Raw genomic sequence first — 21,130 nt, 5'->3', positions numbered from 1 at the left:
CACTAAATCCGCCCCTGCTTGTACCACTCTTTGAAGAATTTATCTTTAAGAATCTGGCAGTAAGTTTTAGGGGACAACTACATTTGGGCTAAGCCCTGAATGTTTATAATGTCTGGCTCCGCCCCTGCCTGAGATTATCACTGTCATATTTTGTATGTTGTTCCTGCCGCGACGTCGCAGAAAATAAAAACCGTTCCTAAAAAAGAATCCCATGTCGCTTATTGTGACGTGTCGCTGTCGCGGGTGGTTTGGACAAAAACTACATGGAAAAGATACCCCCCCAAAAAATCTAAGCATAAAAATATTAATACTGACAAATCTAATAATTGAATCTGCAATTAGGAAAAGTGGAGAGAAGATTCCAGTCTGGGAATGAACAGGAACAGTTGATTTGCATGGCAGACATGGAGATCCAGATTTTTTGTTTGTTCATTTGTTTTTAATATTCAACAGGCAAAGTTCTTCTGTATCTAAATGCAAAAAGGTTCATAATTGTTTGCATAAAACAGACTGCTGGGGAATATTTTCAATATTCATCATGTGACCATCTTGTGATTATTTTAACAAAAGCAACAATAATATAATAATTGTAATAATAATAACAATTATATAAATATACTGTATATTTATATATATATATATATACAGTGGGGAAAAAAAGTATTTAGTCGGCCCTCGTCGAAAACTAATTGAGGAACCCTGGCCTAAAGATATAGCTAGTCTTGAGTCAGGAGACCAAGAAACTGCTATAGTACTGTATACTGTAATGGAATTGCCAAATGTGCAGAGGATGCTAAATTTACTTTTTTAAATTTTATTTTTTACTGTACTGTATTGTGGTGTATGCCAAGTTCATACAATTATTTGGTATTTGAACTTTTCTAGTGCTTTTCATCCACTGGAAGAATACTTTACATTAGTAAAATGAAAATGATTTTTTCCCAAAAGTTCATTGATGAATTATACATCTGTAATTTAATTTATGTATACTGTAATAGACATTGAGCTGCAAAAATAATTCCCAAATCCTAGTAAGAGTTTTTTGTTACAGTGTTATTGATCTCAGTGTTCACTGGGCAGGAAAGTCATCTGTGTATTTGAATTGTAAGCATTTACAGTTTTTTCAACTGCTTACACACAAAATCTTTACTTGTCACACAATTTCTGAAACCTGACACTCAAACACCAGAACCACACACCAAATCTGCAAAACCATACACTAATATTTGGCCTTTGACTCGGTTTTCAATTTCATAAAACACTTTTTGCAAAACACAACACACAATTCTGTAACACACAAAATCTAACAGGAATTAATATAATGGCAAAGGTGTCTGCAAATGTTTGCTTTTGAAATGTGTTTGTGATACTTTGAATGCAGTGCTTAATTTTGAAAGAGATGTGAGGCATTTTGCATTTTGTGTGCGCAATTCTTGGATTTGTGTGTAAAGTTTTGAAAAAAAGAGGCAAAGTTTTGAAAATGTGGGTAAGCAGTTGAAAAAAAAAACCTGTAAGAAAAACTGTAATAACTAGATTGAAAAGTTTGAAAGACAAATTTATGCTGGCTTGTCTTAAAGTCTTGTTTAAAAACATAAATGGTTTGGTCAGTTAGATGTTCTAGATGTTTGCTAAAGTGTTGCTAGTTGGTTGCTAGGATATTCTGGGTGGTTGCTAGGCTCTTGGCTATGCAGTTGCTGGGGTGTTGCTAGAGTATATGGTTGATAGAGTTTGTTCTGTGTGATTACAGACATTCCCACCTCTGTTCATAACAGAAAATCAAACATTGTTTTCAAAACTGATCCAGTTTTAGTGCTTTGATATTATTGTATGTCTTTCTAATATTAGGAAATTCGAAAGTTTTTGTTGCTCTTAAACTTGCACTAAACGTCATTATACCATCTAAGTAGCCTTTGTAATTTTAATAGCATGTCTTCTTTGGTGATAAAAGCTCCGAAACATATATAACCTGTTGAAGTTTTTTATATATTGTGCATTGACTTGGTGCCATGATGAATATTGAAATGTTGTTATTTATTTTTCATTTTAAACTGTATAGATGATTACTTAATGGTAATACAATATTTGTGAACACCACTGTGTATATCAGACCATAAATCCCCAAAAACTATGCATGGGGGCTTGCTTTGGTGTTGCCACCCCTCATAGAGCCAATGCTACCCTTTTGCCACGCTAAAAATTATTTTCTCACTTTAAAAAAAATTCCGTAAAATCTACGGTAAAAAAACGGCAGCTGTGGTTGCCGGAATTTTACCGTAAAAAATACGGTAGCAACGTTTTAGGTTTTAGCTAAAATTTACAGTTAAATACCGTAATTTCTTTAACTGATATAATGTTAATATACCAACCTATTGAAGTACTGAAATCTGTTTTGTACCTTTGTAATACACTGATAACCACCAAATGCAGGTGGTGATGAGAAAGTCACATGATGAACCAAAGCCCATCACAAGCAGCTTTTAAATAATAGCATATATAGAAGGTGCACAGTGTCATTCACACAAACACTAAACACCATTGTGGTAACACACATGAAACTGAAATAATGCAATAAACATTCATTTAACAACATTAAGTGTAACACACAACCCTAATGTACAAAACTGATAAGAAAAAACTAAGAAGAAACATAGTTATTTCAACAAAAAAACATCAAATTTGAAATGTAACACAGGGAATTCTGGGAATGTCAATTTACGGTTAGTCACTGTCAATTATACGGTATTTTTCACTTCCAAAAGCGGTATACTACTGTAAAATTTATGTCCAATACATGTGATGTCCAATACAGTTTTTCACCGTATATAGTGAGAAGGGTGTTCCTGCAAAACCGGAGGCTGCAGTTTCAGGACAGCAGTTCTAGGACCGCAGTTCTAGGACCCTATGCTTTTGTAACAGCGCCACCTACCGAATTTGATAATATAGCGGAGGCTGCAGTTTCAGGATCGCATTTCTAGGAACCTGGTGGTTTAGTTTGTAGTAATGTTTGTACATGTTGTACATTTTTATTTCAATTGTGATTTTTGATTTATATATGCATCAGCTGTTAATTACAAAGTGTGTAATACCTGCTTTGAGTTAACACTTTTACATTTTAATGAATTTACACTTTAAATATAAATGAAAAATGTATTTCAGTCTTTAAACAACTGAAAAAGTGGAGTACCTTAAGTCTTAGTTTCTTGAAATATACTGCACATTACATGGTCCGGCATACATCTGCACTTCATCTGTGACGCTCAGTTGTGTTGGTGACTCCTCTCAGATCGGCAAACAGGACAGTTGTTCCTCGCTGTCGAGGTAGACAGGCACTCGGGAGGAGGTTAGCTTATGAGACCTTAGAGGGCTTCCCGTTGAGTACACCCTATGGGCAAACCATGGTGCAAAAACAGTTATTTTGAGGAAATTGATACATTTAAGATAAAAATACAATAATTTGCAGCATAGTCAAAAGATATTGTTAATGTTATTCCTAATTAAGGCCCTTACTATGAGTTTGTTTGTAATGATGATTAAATGTGAACATTGTTTAAGTACCACTAAATGCTCCTCAGATCCCTATAACTTCACAATGAGGTCCAGCAGTGTCTTTACCTCTGCGGTGTGCTCATCGACAGCCTGAATGTGGATTTCCTCTGAGATAGCACTCTGTACACTGGCTGAAGAGCTCCTTGGAGCAAGTGTCTGGCCTCATCAGTCCAGAAGGCAAACCGCTGACCATGCCTTTCAAACATCAACAAGATTAATAATGTGCTGGCTAGATTTACTTATTGTAGTCATTATGTCAACAAGGTTTAGCTTAATTAAATCATGGCCACGAATTAAGAACATCGTAATAATCAATAAAACTAGCAATCGAGAATTCATTGTTATTTCTTAGCAGTTCTCACGTTGGCTACGTAAACTTTGCATCGTTTTAAGGTTATAAAATAAAACTTAAATGAAAATCGGTAAAGTTACTCACTCTGATTGCTGTCCATCTTTAGTGATCCAATTCGGTAGATGGCGCTGTTACAAAAGCATAGGGTCCTAGAACAGCGGTCCTGAAACTGCAGCCTCCGGTTGTGCAGGAACATACTATTGGGTATAGACCTTTTTCTTCGCTTCTCCATGTCAGAATCATAGACTGTATAAAAACAGGTCAGATTTCACAGGAGCTGCAGCATCAACCGCGCGGTCCTAACTCCATCCGATCACGCGTTCCTGAATTTTAAGCAACAAGCAGTATTTAACAATACAACAGGCACCAGACAAATGTTTAACAAAAATGTTTGCATTCTCTATTCGATCCACTACACATAAACAATATGAAGATTTGTCAATATAAGGAATGCATAACGGGCTGGCTATATGTTGTTTGGACGATTTAGGGTTTATTACGAGGTAGCCTTTCATCAGCATTTCTGACAAGACATACAAAACATCTCTAACATTTATGAATCGCCATATAGGTCACTGAATGAAAGCTCAAATCGGACCCAACCTTTTCAATTATAAGGTTATGATCCAGCGGACCAAAAGTAGTCTATACATGGACTTATAAGTGCATTCATGTGAGAAAAAAATGGGCAAAAAGAAGATAACAAGCTTGTCGTCGCTATTGTTTTTATTCACATTTAAAGCAATCTGTCAAACTTTTCGAACTTTAAGCATTTCTCAGATCCAATGGTGTTAAGGAACAGGATAGATTACTTATATTTGACGGACTTTTAGACCCAGAGATGCAGTCCAGATCAGAATATGTGAGGCATGCAGACTTTTCCATCACCGTAAAACTCCTTCAACCCCAAAGGGCCACAGATTTCCTACGTGCAGCCTGACATGAATCTCCGCTCTCCGTGCTTACAGTGAGGATCAGAAGCATGGCCCAGGCAAGAATATGTTTAGTCGTGTTTTTCAGTTCTGCCTATCTTTTCTGTACTGTGCAGGCTCAGTATGAGAAATACAGCTTCAAAAGCTTTCCAGCGAACGACCTGATGCCGCTGGAGTCTGCGTACGGACACGCGTTAGAGATGTACGCGGCTCAGGACTGGAAGCAGAGCGCTGAATATCTGGAGCTGAGCCTGCGGCTTCACCGGCTGCTGAAGGACAGCGAAGCGCACTGCAGCCAGAACTGCAGCGCTGTGGGCCGGGAACACGAGGAGAACAACACGGAAACTACCCTCTTGATCATGGGGCACATCATAATGCGAGCTGCATGCCTGAAAAGGTGCAAAACAAACTTTCCCGTGTTTTCAAAATCATATCCTAAGCGAGAGACTTTGGGTGCTTTTGAACAGAGGATACCCTACCGGTACCTTCAATACGTCTACTACCAGGTAAGAATAGATCATGTTCAAGGAATTGCGACAAGCCAGAACGCTTTTTTTGTGTGCTGCTTCACAGTTCAATACATAAACGTTAAATGTCCATTGTCCACTGAAATGTGTATGGTAATAAACGATGGACATTACTGTAAATCATTTTCCAATTGGCGAAATCACTTGTAATAACCACAGCCTATCAAATTGTTTAGATGAAATTTGCTCGATACACAATAGTGCATTTCTTATGAATTTGTCTCTATTGGTGCGTTGCGTTTCATTGGTCCGGTAAGCGGCACACATGCCACGTCCACGCACGATGTGCTTCGGAATCGCAATACAATCGCACTAAAACTCAACAAATTTTACTATTTCAATACTCCTTGGGACTAAATTGGCCCACTTTCTAGTATATAAAAGTATACTTTTAAGTATACTTTAAGTATAACAGTAGTAAGCTTTGAGTACACAACTAGTTTACATCAAAATGTTTAGTTTGTACTGCAACTATACTAAAAGTGAACTTATAGGTAAACTGATAGTTTACTAATTAAATACTTGTAGCATTTTTAGTACACTTTGAAGTATAGTCTCAGTAAACTACTAGTTTAGTAGTTTTATACTGCAAGTATACTCGTAAGTTTTCTTTAAGTGAACTTTACATCATACTTTAAGTATACTACTATGTCCCTATTTGGGTATGAATTTGTATATATTTTGTTACATGAATATCTGAACATACAAAACACCAAAAGAAAGAACATGGTATCTGCTTGTAAACAAAAACATTTTATTCTGGCTTCATGCATTCTTTTTTTAAACACTTGAATGTGGATAAGTTTCATAGATAAAAATTAAAGAAATAAACAACATTTTGAACAAAAAGCTGAAAAAAGTCTATGAATTGGATTCAGAATGATAATCAAAACGTAGATAAATTCGATCAACACCCCAAAGCTTGACAGTCATTATTACCTCTTCATGGGTCACGGATTCTAGGAGCACAATTATAACTAAAATATATTTAGACTTTTTCTAAGTACAAGTCAAGTATACTTAAAATGTCATTTTAAGTATATTTCTGAGAAGTACATAAAGCCAATTTCTGAGAAGTACATAAAAAGTAGACTAAAAGTATACTTTCCTATTTTTAGTTTACTAATAGCACACTTGAATAAACTTATTTTTCGTAAGGGTCCTCAAAGACGTTATTTTTATTATGAAAATCCAAAGCGATTACCTGTTGAATATGTTGTTAATTTCCTTATATTGAATGCAAAATTCTTTATTCATAAGCAAAAAAATGGATTAAATCTCCTGTATTTTCCCCTTTTTCTTGCTGAATTTGACTCTATTGTTTCATCTCTCAGACTTTGAAATAACAAACAAAAGTGCCAAATTTTTGATGCATTATGACAATTTAAAATGAGAAAAAAAGATGGGTTGTAAAAAATGTTTTTTCCTGTGTAGATAATGACATAACTTGTGTTGGAGATGCTGTGAGCAGATTGAAAGAAAAAAAAACTGCTTAATGCCAAAACATGATTTGTTTCAGTTCATTATAATCCTGAATGTAATGATGTAATCGTTTATGATACAAGATTAAGGATGGATGGGTGAGGATTCACAGCAATTGGCGAGAAAAGTAATGCTAAGGAAAGTGATAGAAATCTGAGGTAAATCTTGTTAAGGTAATAGAAATGTACATTTGCTTCATGTTTGTATTGTTGCTACATATAATAATTCATGATAAAAAGGAAATCAATTAGAAAATAATTCCAAATAATTTGCCAGCTTTGCGATAGATTTTCCCCCACTTTAACAGGTATACACTCAAAACAATGCTGGGTTGTTTCAACCCAGCTTTGGCTCAGATATGGACTAACCAAACTTTTGGGTTAAAAATGTAAAAATTTAACCCAACAGCTGGGATAGTCCATATTTGACCCAAAGTTGGGTTGAAACAAAATTCAAGGTGGTTGTATATTTAAGCTTTGAATATTTCAACTAAAAAAAAAGTCTTCATTCACAAAAACTGATTTGCAGAAATAGAGCAAGTGGTAAGTATATGTTATGATTATCAGGGCCTATATATACGCGGAAAAGTTGCAAATCCATCGTGTCAGAGCACAGGTGCTTGGAGTAGTAATAGAATGGGTTATCTTGAGGCATTAAGTCATGTTAAGTGTTTTTTTTAATGGGAAAACAATGTGAAACTTTGCATGTTGTGTCCATTTTCTGAGCTCATCTGTTTGCCTGTGCTTCTATACATGTACTACTATAAATCATTAATAAGGTATACTGAGTTTGTATTATATCACCATATGATTTTGTTAAGCTATATTAAGCGGTTTCTTTAATAGTTTACTATGGTGGAGAAAACACTTATGCATTAAAAAAAATGGTCTTTTCCACTTGGATTATGGTGTCGTTATCTTAGTAGATACTGTTTAATAGATAATGTTTACAAAAAGAGAAATGTGTGCAACAAAAGACAAATTTATAATCTATATAAAAACTGATATATTGTCTCAGTGTTAACTTTGATAGCAAATTTTTATTTAGTTTTTGTCATAGTCTTTTGACTAAAATGCAATTTTGTAAGCACTGTAGCTGCTGCATTTTGGACCAGCTGGAGTTTATTTATTATGCCTATAGGGCATCCACCCAGTGCATTAGAATAATCTAGCATTGAGAAAATTAAATCACATATTAAGATTTATGCATTTTACATAGAAAAAAATATGTCTCAATTTAGAGATATTTTTTGGATGAAAAAAATGTAATTTTACAAACGTTACTCTGTAAAAATTTACAGGATTAATGAGTATTATTTTACAATAAATAACTGTAGTCAGAAATTTACTGTGAAATCAATGCATGCCTGGTCATTTTCTTACAAATGACTGTGAAAGAACAGCAGAATGATGCAAACATCACAGTAATTTACTGCTCTTGTTTTACTGTGAATTCACATTATAAGGTTGTCTGTGCCACTGTGAGAAATGTAGTTGTTTACTACTGTAATTGTTTTGAAGTCACTATAATGGTGATTGGTGATCCCATTTGTTTGATCTCTTTGACCTGGCATATTAATATTCATATTTCTGATCAATTCATGTCAAAATGATGACAAGCTAGAATAGGAAATAAGCTAATTGCCTGCCTTTAAGATAGTCAAACTATTCTTAGCATGAACATAAAGATTTTATTTGAGCATTATTTAAGCATGAAGATTAATCAATAACTTATTTCATATTCATAATTTTTTTTGTGGATGGATCTTTCACAATAGTGAAGCAACTGCTGAGATGACATCAATACTCGACATACAAAACACAACAATGGTAACACTCAACAAATGAAAACAACACTTATAACATAAACCAACATTACAAAATAAACAAACAACACAAACTGCTAAAAGTGAACCAAAAACAAGTTCAATAGCACAAATAAAACCAACAAGAATTAAAAACCTCTACAGCATGATCTATTCATGCTGCATTTGCATGCCTTCAGAGTACATATGCACTGTAGAAACACAGTATGACGCTGTTTGTTTACCAGAAATTACAAGATACAAGAAAAGTCCTACTGTGAAATTACTGTGAAAGTAATGCAATTATTAACCTGGAATATACTAAATTTTACATGACATTTTTTAACAGTGTAGAAATGTGGCTTTTATATGACAAAGTACTATCAAATAGCACACTCAGGTTCTTGACTGACAATGAAGACTTGACAGAACATTCCAGAGGAAAGAAAAGCCAAAAATAAGATCTCTTTAACAATAAGGTTACTTTAACATCAAATTGAAACTTTTGCTTGAGTCTGCTGCTTCTCAACCTTTTCTCCTGAGAGAAAAACTCTAAAATCCCAATATGGTCTGCTTTAATAGACCCTGAAGCTCACATGTGTCTCTCTAAATTTCAGAAGCGATCTCAACAACTTTGTGCACAAAATGTGCACCAAAACAAAATGTATCCATATGAGTTTAAACATTTCTACCAAATAATATGTATTAATAATCAAATTAGTTTTGCATTGGATTGAGTCATAAGCCATTTAATTTGCCTTTCAGCAAAGGAAGCTCCAGGGTTACTGATTCTGTAAGTCAGTTTCGATAAAGGCATTGGGTAGAGTACTATTTCCAAGAACAAATAATGTGCCCTATATATGCACATAAACTATATGGTTCTATTATCTTATTGGGTGTCAATAATTAAGAGTAAGGTTAAGCTTATTTCTGCATAAATTTACTCTTAATATAAGCTTAAAATCAGATTTCTTTTTTTTATTATTACTTTATTTAGCGCCTTTCAGGTACACTGCACGAACTACACATGCACAGTCATATTTTACACAGATATCTATATAAAAACGTGTAGCATTAAATATTACCATATTGACCCAATATAAGACAATATTTTTTTTCTTGGAAATACATCTGAAAAAACGCGGGCGTCTTATATTCAGGGTCTAGCCAGTTAAACTCTGCGGACACGGATATGGGTCCAAAGTCACGTTAAAAATGTGTATGCTTCATTTGCATAGCCTTCCTTATAGGGATGCACGATATATCGGCCACCATATCGGTATCGGCCCATATCGGCTCATTTTTTCTGTTATCGGTATCGGCCTGATAAGAAAATTTGGCCGATATCTTAAAGCCGATAAATAATGCATTATTTCCTTCAGAGACACTTCAGATGCGCGCTGTTCGTTTGCAGCCTTTTGTGCAATTGTACATTGTAATATTGTGTTTATTTGATGTATATCTGATGTATCTCATATAGAATGCGTTTGGTAAAGTTAAAAGAGCGCTTCAGTTGGGATTGATATTAGGACAGGAAAGGAATCAGTGCTTGATCTTACTTTAGTATCAAATAATTTGGCATCAGTTTGTAATTGGAGAGTATATAAAGATGGGACTATAGGGAGTGATCATTATCCGGTTATATGTAAAGTCAATTTCTCTGTAGTGGAAAAAGTAGATGGAAGAGGAGGAAATTGGGTGTTTGAGAAAGCTGATTGGGAAAAGTTTCAAGCAGAAAGTGATAAATATTTAAGTCAAATTGATAATAATACAGATATAGAGTTATTAAATAATGAAATAAAGCAAGGAATATTATCAGCAGCGATAGAAACTATACCTAGGGTCGTCTTATAATCAGGGTCGTCTTATATTTGGGCCAATACGGTATGTGTTAATGTTGGAATAAAGTAGCAATGTAAGTGTCACGGGTTGCTACTGTGAGGAGCACGGAGCGAGGAATGTGGAGACCAGGAGTACAAAACCAAGGTGTTTAAAGGGGTCATATGATGCGATTTCAAGTTTTCCTTTCTCTTTGGAGTGTTACAAGCTGATTGTGCATAGATAAGATCCCTGAAGTTGCAAAGACTAAAGTCTCAAAACCAAAGAGATATTCTTTATAAAAGTTAAGACTCTGCCATGCCCCCCTAAAACGGCTCGTTCTAACACAGAGAGAGAGAGAGAGAGAGCGCGAGACACATCACAGTGGAGTCAGCTGTCTTAACCATGGCTTGTGTACTGCAAACACATATTCATCACTGTCTGTCACCAGACTCTGTTCCTCTTTCGGGCTTGAACTGATGGTAAAACTAATGACATTATTTACTGTCTTTACATTTAGTTTGAAAGATGAAGCTCGCGATTATGGTAAGGGGCGTTACATTTCTGACAAGTGCTTGCGGAGTTTGGCCAATCACAATGCACTGGGTCAGCTGGCCAATCAGAGCAGACTGCGCTTGTTGGAAGGAGGGACTTTGTAGAAAACGAAGCGTTTGAGAGAGGCGGGGCATAGAGGACCTACAATAATGTACAGTATTTGAAAAATAATGTGTTTTTTGAACATTAAAGCATGTCAACATATTCTGTTACACCAAATAATGATCTTTAAAAAAAAGCATCATATGACACCTTTAATATTTTTCTTCAGGGAATCACACGTAGCACAAGGAGGGGACATAAACAATTCCGGACAAAGAAACTCAGAACGGGACTCACTATAAATACACAGACACCAATGGGACACACCTGAGAGCAAATTAACCAATTAAACAAACACAGCTGGAACCAAATTCATACAACGAGGACAGGAACAAGAAGGACCAAATAAGGAAAACAGGAACATACACGTGACAGATCGCCAGTACCATCAGGAAGGGGGGGCGGGCGCAGGACTGGTGCAGGACTGGAACAGGGCAGAGACAAGGAGAGCCTCCAAGAGCAAATTAACCAATTAAACAAACACAGCTGGAACCAAATTCATACAACGAGGACAGGAACAAGAAGGACCAAATAAGGAAAACAGGAACATACACGTGACAGATCGCCAGTACCATCAGGAAGGGGGGGCGGGCGCAGGACTGGTGCAGGACTGGAACAGGGCAGAGACAAGGAGAGCCTCCAGGGCAGATCGGGGGACTCAGGAGGCCATGGCGGATCCTCCGTGGCCTTAGCTGGCTCGGCCACGGGTATATGGCCCCTGGAGGAGGGGGCACTAGATGGCACTCTAGAAAGCGCTTATGAGGAGCGGGCACTGGAGCGAGCTCTGGGGCTGGAGCCGACACTGGAGCGAGCTCTGGAGCCCTCCCTGGGCTTGACGGGGGATCAGGAGCCCTCCCTAGGCTTGACGGGGGATCAGGAGCCCTCCCTGGGCTTGACGGGGGATCAGGAGCCCTCCCTGGGCTTGACGGGGGATCAGGAGCCCTCCCTGGGCTTGACGGGGGATCAGGAGCCCTCCCTGGGCTTGACGGGGGATCAGGAGCCCTCCCTGGGCTATACTCGGGAACAGGAGCCCTCCCTGGGCTGAACTGGGGATCAGGAGCCCTTCCTGGGCTTAACGGGGACACAGGAGCCCTCCCTGGGCTGAACTGGGGAAACAGGAGCCCTCCCTGGGCTGAACTGGGGAAACAGGAGCCCTTCCTGGGTTGAACTGTGGATCAGGAGCCCTTCCTGGGTTGAACTCGGGGTCAGGAGCCCTCCGTGGGCTATACTCGGGAACAGGAGCCCTTCCTGGGCTGAACTGAGGATCAGGAGCCCTTCCTGGGCTTAACTCGGGATCAGGGTAGCACCTACGTGGTGCTGGCACTGGAGGGTGCTCTGGAGGAGCAGGCACAGCAAAGCGCTTTTGAGGAGCTGGCACTGGAGTGAGTTTTGGGACTGGAGCAGACACTGGAGTGAGTTTTGGGACTAGAGCAGACACCGGAGCGAGCCCCGGGGCTGGAGCAGACACCGGAGCGAGCCCCGGGGCTGGAGCCGACACCGGAGCGAGCCCCGGGGCTGGAGCCGACACCGGAGCGAGCCCCGGGGCTGGAGCCGACACCGGAGCGAGCCCCGGGGCTGGAGCCGACACCGGAGCGAGCCCCGGGGCTGGAGCCGACACCGGAGCGAGCCCCGGGGCTGGAGCCGACACCGGAGCGAGCCCCGGGGCTGGAGCCGACACCGGAGCGAGCCCCGGGGCTGGAGCCGACACCGGAGCGAGCCCCGGGGCTGGAGCCGACACCGGAGCGAGCCCCGGGGCTGGAGCCGACACCGGAGCGAGCCCCGGGGCTGGAGCCGACACCGGAGCGAGCTCCGGGGCTGGAGCCGACACCGGAGCGAGCTCTGGAAGGCGCTTACTTGGGGCCTGATTAACGCATGACAGGCTTGCCATATTAATGATCGTTGGGCTTGCCATATTAACGGCCGGTGAACTAGAGCAGGCCGCGGACGGCGGGTTGGTTCTGGCTCGGAGCTGGACGCTCTCCAGACACCAGAGGATTCCTTCCCTCCAGCTCAGTCCTGTGGTGTCTGGGAGGTCCACGGGGCGATGGTAGTTGGCCCCGAGCCAGAATAGAGCATGGTGGCATCATCAAGGGCCGTAGCCACGGCGAGCCTGCAAAACTCACAGGAATACTCGACATATGGGAGATCTAGGCGAATTAAGGCGGAGAACCGAGCGGCAATTTCTATAGCAAAAACAAAAAAACTTCTCAAAAAGGTGGAAAAAACTAACGCAAGGAAAAGTCGCCGCTCACTTTTTGTTTAGACTGGAATTCTGTCACGGGTTGCTACTGTGAGGAGCATGGAGCGAGGAACGAGGAGAACAGGAGTCCAAAACAAAGGAGTTTAATATTCTTCTTCTTCTTCATGGAATCACACGTAGCACAAGGAGGAGACATAAACAATTCCGGACAAAGAAACTCAGAACGGGACTCACTATAAATACACAGACACCATTGGGACACACCTGGGAGCAAATTAACTAATTAAACAAACACAGCTGGAACCAAATTCATACAACGAGGACAGGAACAGGAAGGACCAAAACAGGAACTAAACGGGAACATACAAGTGACAGTAAGTTAGTGAAGGTAAATGTACACTTTTCTAACATCTTTGTAACAGGCTGGTAAGTTAATTTACGTTTTTACAAATATTACTCTATACATGCATTTTTTTTAAAATCACTAATTTACCTTAATAATAGTAAAATAAATTATTAACATTAACCAAAAGAAATAAAAGAAGTAAAATATTGTTTATCATGTTAGTTGTTCTTGACAGCTAATGCATTTACTGAACTAATATTAATGAGTGAAACCTTTGTAACATGCTACAGTAAGTTTTTAAGTGTGTATCATCCAAGTTGTATTTTAAAATTTTTAATTAAAATTAAGGCCACCAGCTCAACAATAAGGACTGCCCAATTGCCCGGGGATAGTGTGAAAGAGCTCAGCACAGTTGATTGATTTGTCACGAAAGTTTATCATTTGCAGGTGTTTTAAGCCTTGCCAATTTGTGCATATTTTATATGACAGACCTATACGTTTGGATTGTTGTTAATGGCATTTATTACTGCAAAATTGAAGTTTGACAATTTGCACTTTGTGATTATGAAGACTGAGTGAATGTAGGCTGTAGTTCTAGTGGATGAAGGGCCCCTCAAGAGATAATGCCCAGGGTCCCCTTACAGTCTTAATGCGGCCTTCACTATAGGGTAAGTTTAGGGTTGGGTTTGAGTATTTCCAACATGATAGAACATTAACTTTTGGGAACACTCACCGGATATTTGAATTCTGAACTGCTGCAATATGTACCTGAAGCAACGCCGCAATACGTGCCTGTACCAGCATAATAAAAACATCTCACAGTTATGTACTGAACACGCCACTCACTGGACATTTCACTTTGAAACCGCTGTGAAACGTGCAGTAAGGTATGTAATACAGGTGTTGCAGAAATGTCACCTCAAGCACGTATTTCCAATGAGCTTGGGCTGCAAATGTGAAAGATCCAGAGTCTCCAGCTAAATAGAAGAATCTGAGCACATTGTGTGATGTTGTTGAGATCTCTTTTAAAGCTTTAGAGGAGACCAATGTGAGACCACTGGAGTCTTTAGGAGAAATGTCTGAGCACAGTGTGTGATGATGATGATGATGAGATATCTGCTAAAACTTTAAAGGAGACCATTTTTAAAGTGTTAAAAAATTTTTTTTACTAAAGTCTCCATTTGATGTTAATTTCTGTCTAGTACAAACAATTCAGATGTCAAAGAGATTCAAAGACTCACTTTTTCTTTTCTCTGAGTAGTTTTAATCTCATTCATCCACAGCATTTCAATCAAACACAATACTTGCATAGTCATATTTTAAATTGTTTAATGTAGACAATGTTTTGATGCACAATGCAGAGGAAATCATTACCTTTATTTACATGCATGCAAAATGGGCTGTACAAGACAAACAAAGAAAGGGGAAAAAATCATGCAACAACCATGAAGCACTGGTACACTAGTGTCACATTTATTTAAAAAAAAAAAAAATATATATATATATATATATATATATTAATTTTATAATCCCATAGTGTGTCTGGAAAATGTGCTGCATATACAATGCTAGGCATTGAAGATAAACTTAATCTATAACCCTTGATTTCCTGAAATGTATAATGCTATTTAAATGCAACCTCTGTCAGGATGACAAATGCACCTCAGACAGGATGAGTTCAAGTCCCAGCTAAACTTTCTCATACTTTCCTCATCTCCCATTGATTCCTCTACAGTGTCCTGACCATAAAAAGAGAAAAATCCCCAATGTAATCAGAAAAGAAAGAGCAACCTCTGAGCAATAAAACATTTTATGACAGTGTCTTGAAAGAGATTACAACAAGACAATAAAGAGATCTCCTAAGTTATTTTAGAAGAAATATCTGTAATGCTAGACCATTTTTGCCTGTAAGACTTTCTTCTAGACCAGTTCCCTGATTTCCTCCTCCTCGGCTCCTCCCTGCCTTTCTCTAAGGCCTACCTGCCTTGTGTCCCTGGTTCATCCGCTCAACTTGTTGTGGACTGTGTTTCTTATATTCTATATCCATATTGTTTTAATCTATATTAATGTAAACCTATATTTCATAAAGCACCATATAAATAAATGTGACTTGGCTATTCTAACAGTCACGAGTCACAACATGTATTTGAATCTGAGAAAGGCAATGGAGAGATCTCACCTGTGTGTCTCACCTCTTATTTCACTAATGTCAATGAAATAGAAACTGCAAAACAATATTTAAAAAAAAGAATACAAACACTGCATTATCTTATGTTATGTGCATCTAGATGAATGAGTTGGAGAGAGCGGTTTCGGCAACACACACGTATCTACAGAGAAACCCTGAGGACCCCCTTCTATCTAGGAGTCTTAACTACTATAAAAGCCTGTTTGACACAGAGGAGTACCTCGTAGACCATGAGGAGAAGCCCTGTGAGGTATTTATTCTCTCTAATCGTGTTTTTCTTTGTAACCTTACTTGTGAGAGGCACTGCTCTAAAATAAGTAAATATGGATTCATATTGTTCTGTCTCTTAGGCATTATTCATGAAGGCTGTAAAGCTGTATAATTCGGGGGATTTTAGCAGCAGTGCTCGAGACATGGAGCTGGCGGTTGCTGAGTATTTTAAAACATTCAACACGTGTTTGATGTCCTGTGAGGGGTCATACGATGTGCAAAATCGCTAAAATAAGCTTGATTCAAAAGCGAATGGCTTGGTATTCATGAGAAGTTCATCAATAATCTGACATAGAAAGTCTGGTACTATCATAGGTTGAGTTATAATATATATACCTGTATATATATGTCCTCTCTCTTTTTTTCTCCCCCAGATTTCTATTTTGAAGTAATGAAGTGTAAAGTAAAATGTGAGGAAAATTTGGTACCAAATGTTGGTGGTTTCTTTGTGGAGAAATTTGTTGCCACCATGTACCACTACATGCAGTTTGCTTATTACAAATGTAAGTAACATAGACACAAACACACACACACATGATGTGCAGGAGTTTAAAGACTTCTACCCCACCTTAGCCGGTCAGTGATATCATGATGCATTCTCAGATTTGCTTCAAATAGCTATGAATATTAGAAAGCCATCCTAACTAAAATAAGCTTGATTCAAAAGCGAATGGCTTGGTATTCATGAGAAGTTCATCAATAATCTGACATAGAAAGTCTGGTACTATCATAGGTTGAGTTATAATATATATACCTGTATATATATGTCCTCTCTCTTTTTTTCTCCCCCAGATTTCTATTTTGAAGTAATGAAGTGTAAAGTAAAATGTGAGGAAAATTTGGTACCAAATGTTGGTGGTTTCTTTGTGGAGAAATTTGTTGCCACCATGTACCACTACATGCAGTTTGCTTATTACAAATGTAAGTAACATAGACACAAACACACACACACATTGTTAATTGTCTTCCGTCAGCAGTAGACACAAGGAATACTACAATCTACCCATATTTCATAGTAAATTTCGGTAAAATGGGGAATGCTGTATTGTAAAACAATTTTATTGTAGGTGACATGCAAGTCTCTCAGTATCTCACATGAACACTTTCCAGTACTTGTAAACATCTACAGTTATTGGCATAATACACTGTAGATGCAGAACTGTGCATCATTCAAAACTGATAGGACATGAAATAAGGTACTATGATTGTTTTGCTGTTTATTATGCTGATATAATAACATGTTCACAAGATATTTACAGTGTAATAGACTTGTTGCACTTGACCACTTCATGCATTTTCACTGATCAAATAGCAATCCGATCACAATCCAATCACCAAAGCATTTCAGGAGGTGATTTGAGATCCATTTCAGATGCGACTCGGCCACATGTGAATTTGGTGTAAAAGTGACATATACATGTATAAATTTTACTCCTCCCAAAATGGTAAAAATAAAGGTGTGAGAGTGTTGTAACTACACCTGGTAGCTACGTAACACAGTGTTATTGCAGAGATGAGTGTCTCTTTTCAGTAAGCAGACACAATGCAAATTAAGTTAATTGAAGTTAAGATTTGTGTTAGGATTTGCATCCTGAAGTATGACACCCATTCATTTTCATTAAAAGGAATAAGGACTATTTGGTAACACTTTCTATGAAGCCCATTTTTATAACACATTATAAGGGTATTCTTAAGGTATTATAATGAATGCATAATACATTATTAAAAAAAACTTATAATATGTTGTTTCATCTCATAAATAATCATAAAAGCAATTATAATGAATTATACAATTTACTTATAGCTTTTATGAGTATGATTATTTATAACACGCAATAAACACCATGTTAAATCCACTTAATTTATAATGGATTATAAGCCTCATATCTTGACATTATTTATTTAAGATCTGTACAGTATCTTACTATCTTACTGATATTACAATAAATATAGTTAAAATCAAATGTGCCATATTACACATTCATCTGATCAGATATCTGATCTTATGGCTTTTTATTTTAAGAAAAAAATATATTATTTTTATTATTATTTTTGTTGTCATTGTTGTTGTTATTATTTATAAGTAGTCTTTGTCTGCTTTAAGTAAAGTAACAAGTTAACAATGGCAAGATAGGAGACTTTTAATACATTATAACCAGGGTTTGAAATTAACTTTTTCACTCACCAGCCCATTTGGCTTCTACATTTCTACTAGCCAAAAAAATTTAACAAATAAATAATGAAAAAAAAAAAAGGCCAGAGGTAAACCAACAGCTTAAGGCTGTCCACACTGGATGCGACAAAGGGACCATTGCAAATCATTTGTACTTTGTCAAACAGTAGGCCTTACGTCATAAATAGAACGAGGCATCAGTTTACTGTCGGGGATTTGTCGTGCTGTGCCGTGCGCCACATCCAGTGTAGGCCGCATCATCAATTATAATGGGTTCTATAGTATTTTGTCGCATCTGTGGTAGACACGATGCGAGTCTTCAGGCATTTTTTGACTTTTCGTTATTGCTTCAATGCAAAGGAAACCAGTGTGGTTTCGCCACGCCATTATTTGTTGCGTAGTGACGGGTACAGGGCTGGACTGGGGTTAAAATTCGTCCCTGGACAAATCCAGCCTATCCGGCCCTCAAGTTCCCCTGTGAATGTTTTGCTGTGTTATAGGGCCTTCAATTGGAGTAAGTAAATAAATAAATAAATGAGGACAAAAACAAATAATGATATATTACTGAATTCACAGCAAATGCAACAAACTAATAGCCTACTGCATTTTTGTCACATAGAAATGCACTTGACATTATAAGCATTGATTTGGTGCTAGAACATAGGAAATTTACTGCTAATTAATGCTGTCATCCTTTCCTCACCCTCATGTCTTTCCAAACCTGTATGACTTACTTTCTTCTGTAAAACACAAAAGATATTTTATAGAATGTTACCAAACCATTTTGGTTACTCTTTCTACTGTATGGACAAACATTTCTTGAATTTCTCAAAACATCTTCTTCTATGTTCCACAGAAGAAAGAAGTTAATACAGGGTTGGGATTACATGATGCTGAGTAGCCTAAATGATGACCGTTTTAATTTTTGGGTGAACTATCCCTTTAAGAACTTTATAATATTTGTAAATGGAAAACACCTCATTTATAAGTGTCTCTAAATTACAGAGACACTGGTTTTTATCTTTAATCAGGCTCTTACTGAATTAAAATTGTACTTAAATTAAAATGAATTAGAATGAAACATTTATAGAGAAATAAGCTATTAAAGTTTGTTTACATGCATTTGACCTTGTCGTGGCTGTTTTCAGGCAGAACCTTTAATGTTGTCATATCACACAACTGTATAACACAATTCTGTGTCATTTCTGAATGGATCGAGCGATTTGCGCTGTTTATCTCTTATAAATCGTGGCGGAAGCGCAGCGCTGTGCGGGAGACTGATCCCGCTCTGCTTTAACGCGCGGCTGGCGGATGCACCGGGTAGCACCGCTTCACACTTTTGGAGTACTTGCTTTTTGCAGTTTCGCGTGGGCTGTAATTTAAAAACAGCGCCTAATATGAGGTCTCCCTCGCTTCGGCGATCGACCCACCGGGAATGTCCCGGTGCTCCCGATGGCTAGTAGCTACATCGCTGGGTATGTTCAAGTAAGCTAGATGCCCAGATGCTGCGCAATTAGGCTTATTTAATGTATCATGATGAGTCTCGAGTTCAGTATTTACTCTAAATCTGCGCAGATTTGGCTTACATGAACTTCCTCAAGAAATTAATTAGTAAACATAATTTACGAAAAGTAACTCGCCAAATTGGCTAGTGATTTGACAGCGTTACCCGCCACAGCTGATTTTTACCCGCATTTGGCGGGTTGGCGGGTGTTAAATTCAAACCCTGATTATAACTATGGGAAATATAATCCATTGTAAGCTAAGTGGCTGCATTGTGTTCATTGTGTGTTATAAATCATCATAATATTAAAAGCTATAACCACAAATAAGTAAATATTATAATGCATTAAAACTGTTGTTATGATTACTCATGGGATAATACAATATATTATAAGTTTTTTTTAATAATACACTATGCATTCATTATAATGCCTTAAGAATACTGTATCAATGTATTATAAATACGGGTTTCATAGAAAGTGTTAGCCACTATTTTTTATTCCACAAGTGCTCTCTCTCAGATTGTGATGTTTGATTTTGAAAATGTTGCACTGATGATAAAAGGCAGTGCAAAACATCTGTTGCTGATACTGTATATGCTATGACATTTTGTGAAAGCCCTATGAATTTGTGTGGCATATAGTGTGGCATTTGCAAATTCAAATCCAGTTTGTGAAAACACATTTATATGGCCAAGTGTAAATGGATTGTTCAAACTCAATCAGATAGCAATCCAATCACAAGAGATAGACCAAGAACAAATACTCCCATAGACTATCAACAATCACTTTATTACTGTTGTGTATTAATTAATGACTTTTATTCATTTGTCCTTCTAGTAAATGATGTGCGAAATGCAGCGTCGTGTACAGCAAGCTATATGCTGTTTGATGCAGACGATCAAGTAATGCAGCAGAACATGGCCTACTACAGATTCCACAGACAACAGTGGGGACTGCAGGACGAGCATTTCGAACCACGACCAGTAAATACACACACACACACACACACACACATACATACACATGCATATCATAACTTACCAAAATGACAAATATGTAGTAAGGGTAATGCTTCTGATGCTCAACAGTTTCCCCATAAAAGTACTGGAGTGGCAGATACATTTTTGTTGTTGTTTCTCTTGGCTACGGAATCAAATCCATGTCACTTAAATGTAAGTACTGTAAGGTATTGTAAAAGAAAAACGGTTAGCACAATGTGCTGAGAAAAAAAAATTCACAAACAAAAACAAAGAATCACAAAATATAAAAAATTTTTAGAAAAAAATAAAGTTATAATTAATTGCAAAAATCAGTGACTGCTGTGAAAGAA

The 21,130-nt window shown here is 37.8% G+C and overlaps 1 protein-coding gene across 1 annotated transcript in view; it reads left to right on the top strand.

Moving 5' to 3' along the window:
• Positions 1 to 4,760: 4,760 nt before the first annotated feature.
• LOC107561338 (synaptonemal complex protein SC65-like) overlaps positions 4,761 to 21,130 on the top strand; it is a 28,180-nt gene continuing 11,810 nt past the window's right edge. Inside the window, exons 1-6 of the mRNA XM_016245764.1 lie at positions 4,761 to 5,336; positions 15,953 to 16,102; positions 16,203 to 16,337; positions 16,662 to 16,698; positions 16,915 to 17,043; positions 20,638 to 20,783. Of these exons, the coding sequence (XP_016101250.1) occupies positions 4,881 to 5,336; positions 15,953 to 16,102; positions 16,203 to 16,337; positions 16,662 to 16,698; positions 16,915 to 17,043; positions 20,638 to 20,783 (1,053 nt within the window). The 5' untranslated portion in view covers positions 4,761 to 4,880. The remainder of the gene's footprint in view (positions 5,337 to 15,952; positions 16,103 to 16,202; positions 16,338 to 16,661; positions 16,699 to 16,914; positions 17,044 to 20,637; positions 20,784 to 21,130) is intronic.

The sequence above is a fragment of the Sinocyclocheilus grahami genome, unplaced genomic scaffold, assembly GCF_001515645.1.
Source record: "Sinocyclocheilus grahami isolate Dianchi unplaced genomic scaffold, SAMN03320097.WGS_v1.1 scaffold767.1, whole genome shotgun sequence".
NCBI classification, from domain to species: domain Eukaryota; kingdom Metazoa; phylum Chordata; class Actinopteri; order Cypriniformes; family Cyprinidae; genus Sinocyclocheilus; species Sinocyclocheilus grahami.
Note: the sequence above shows the minus strand (reverse complement) of the source record. Positions and strands in the feature narration are given on the sequence as shown.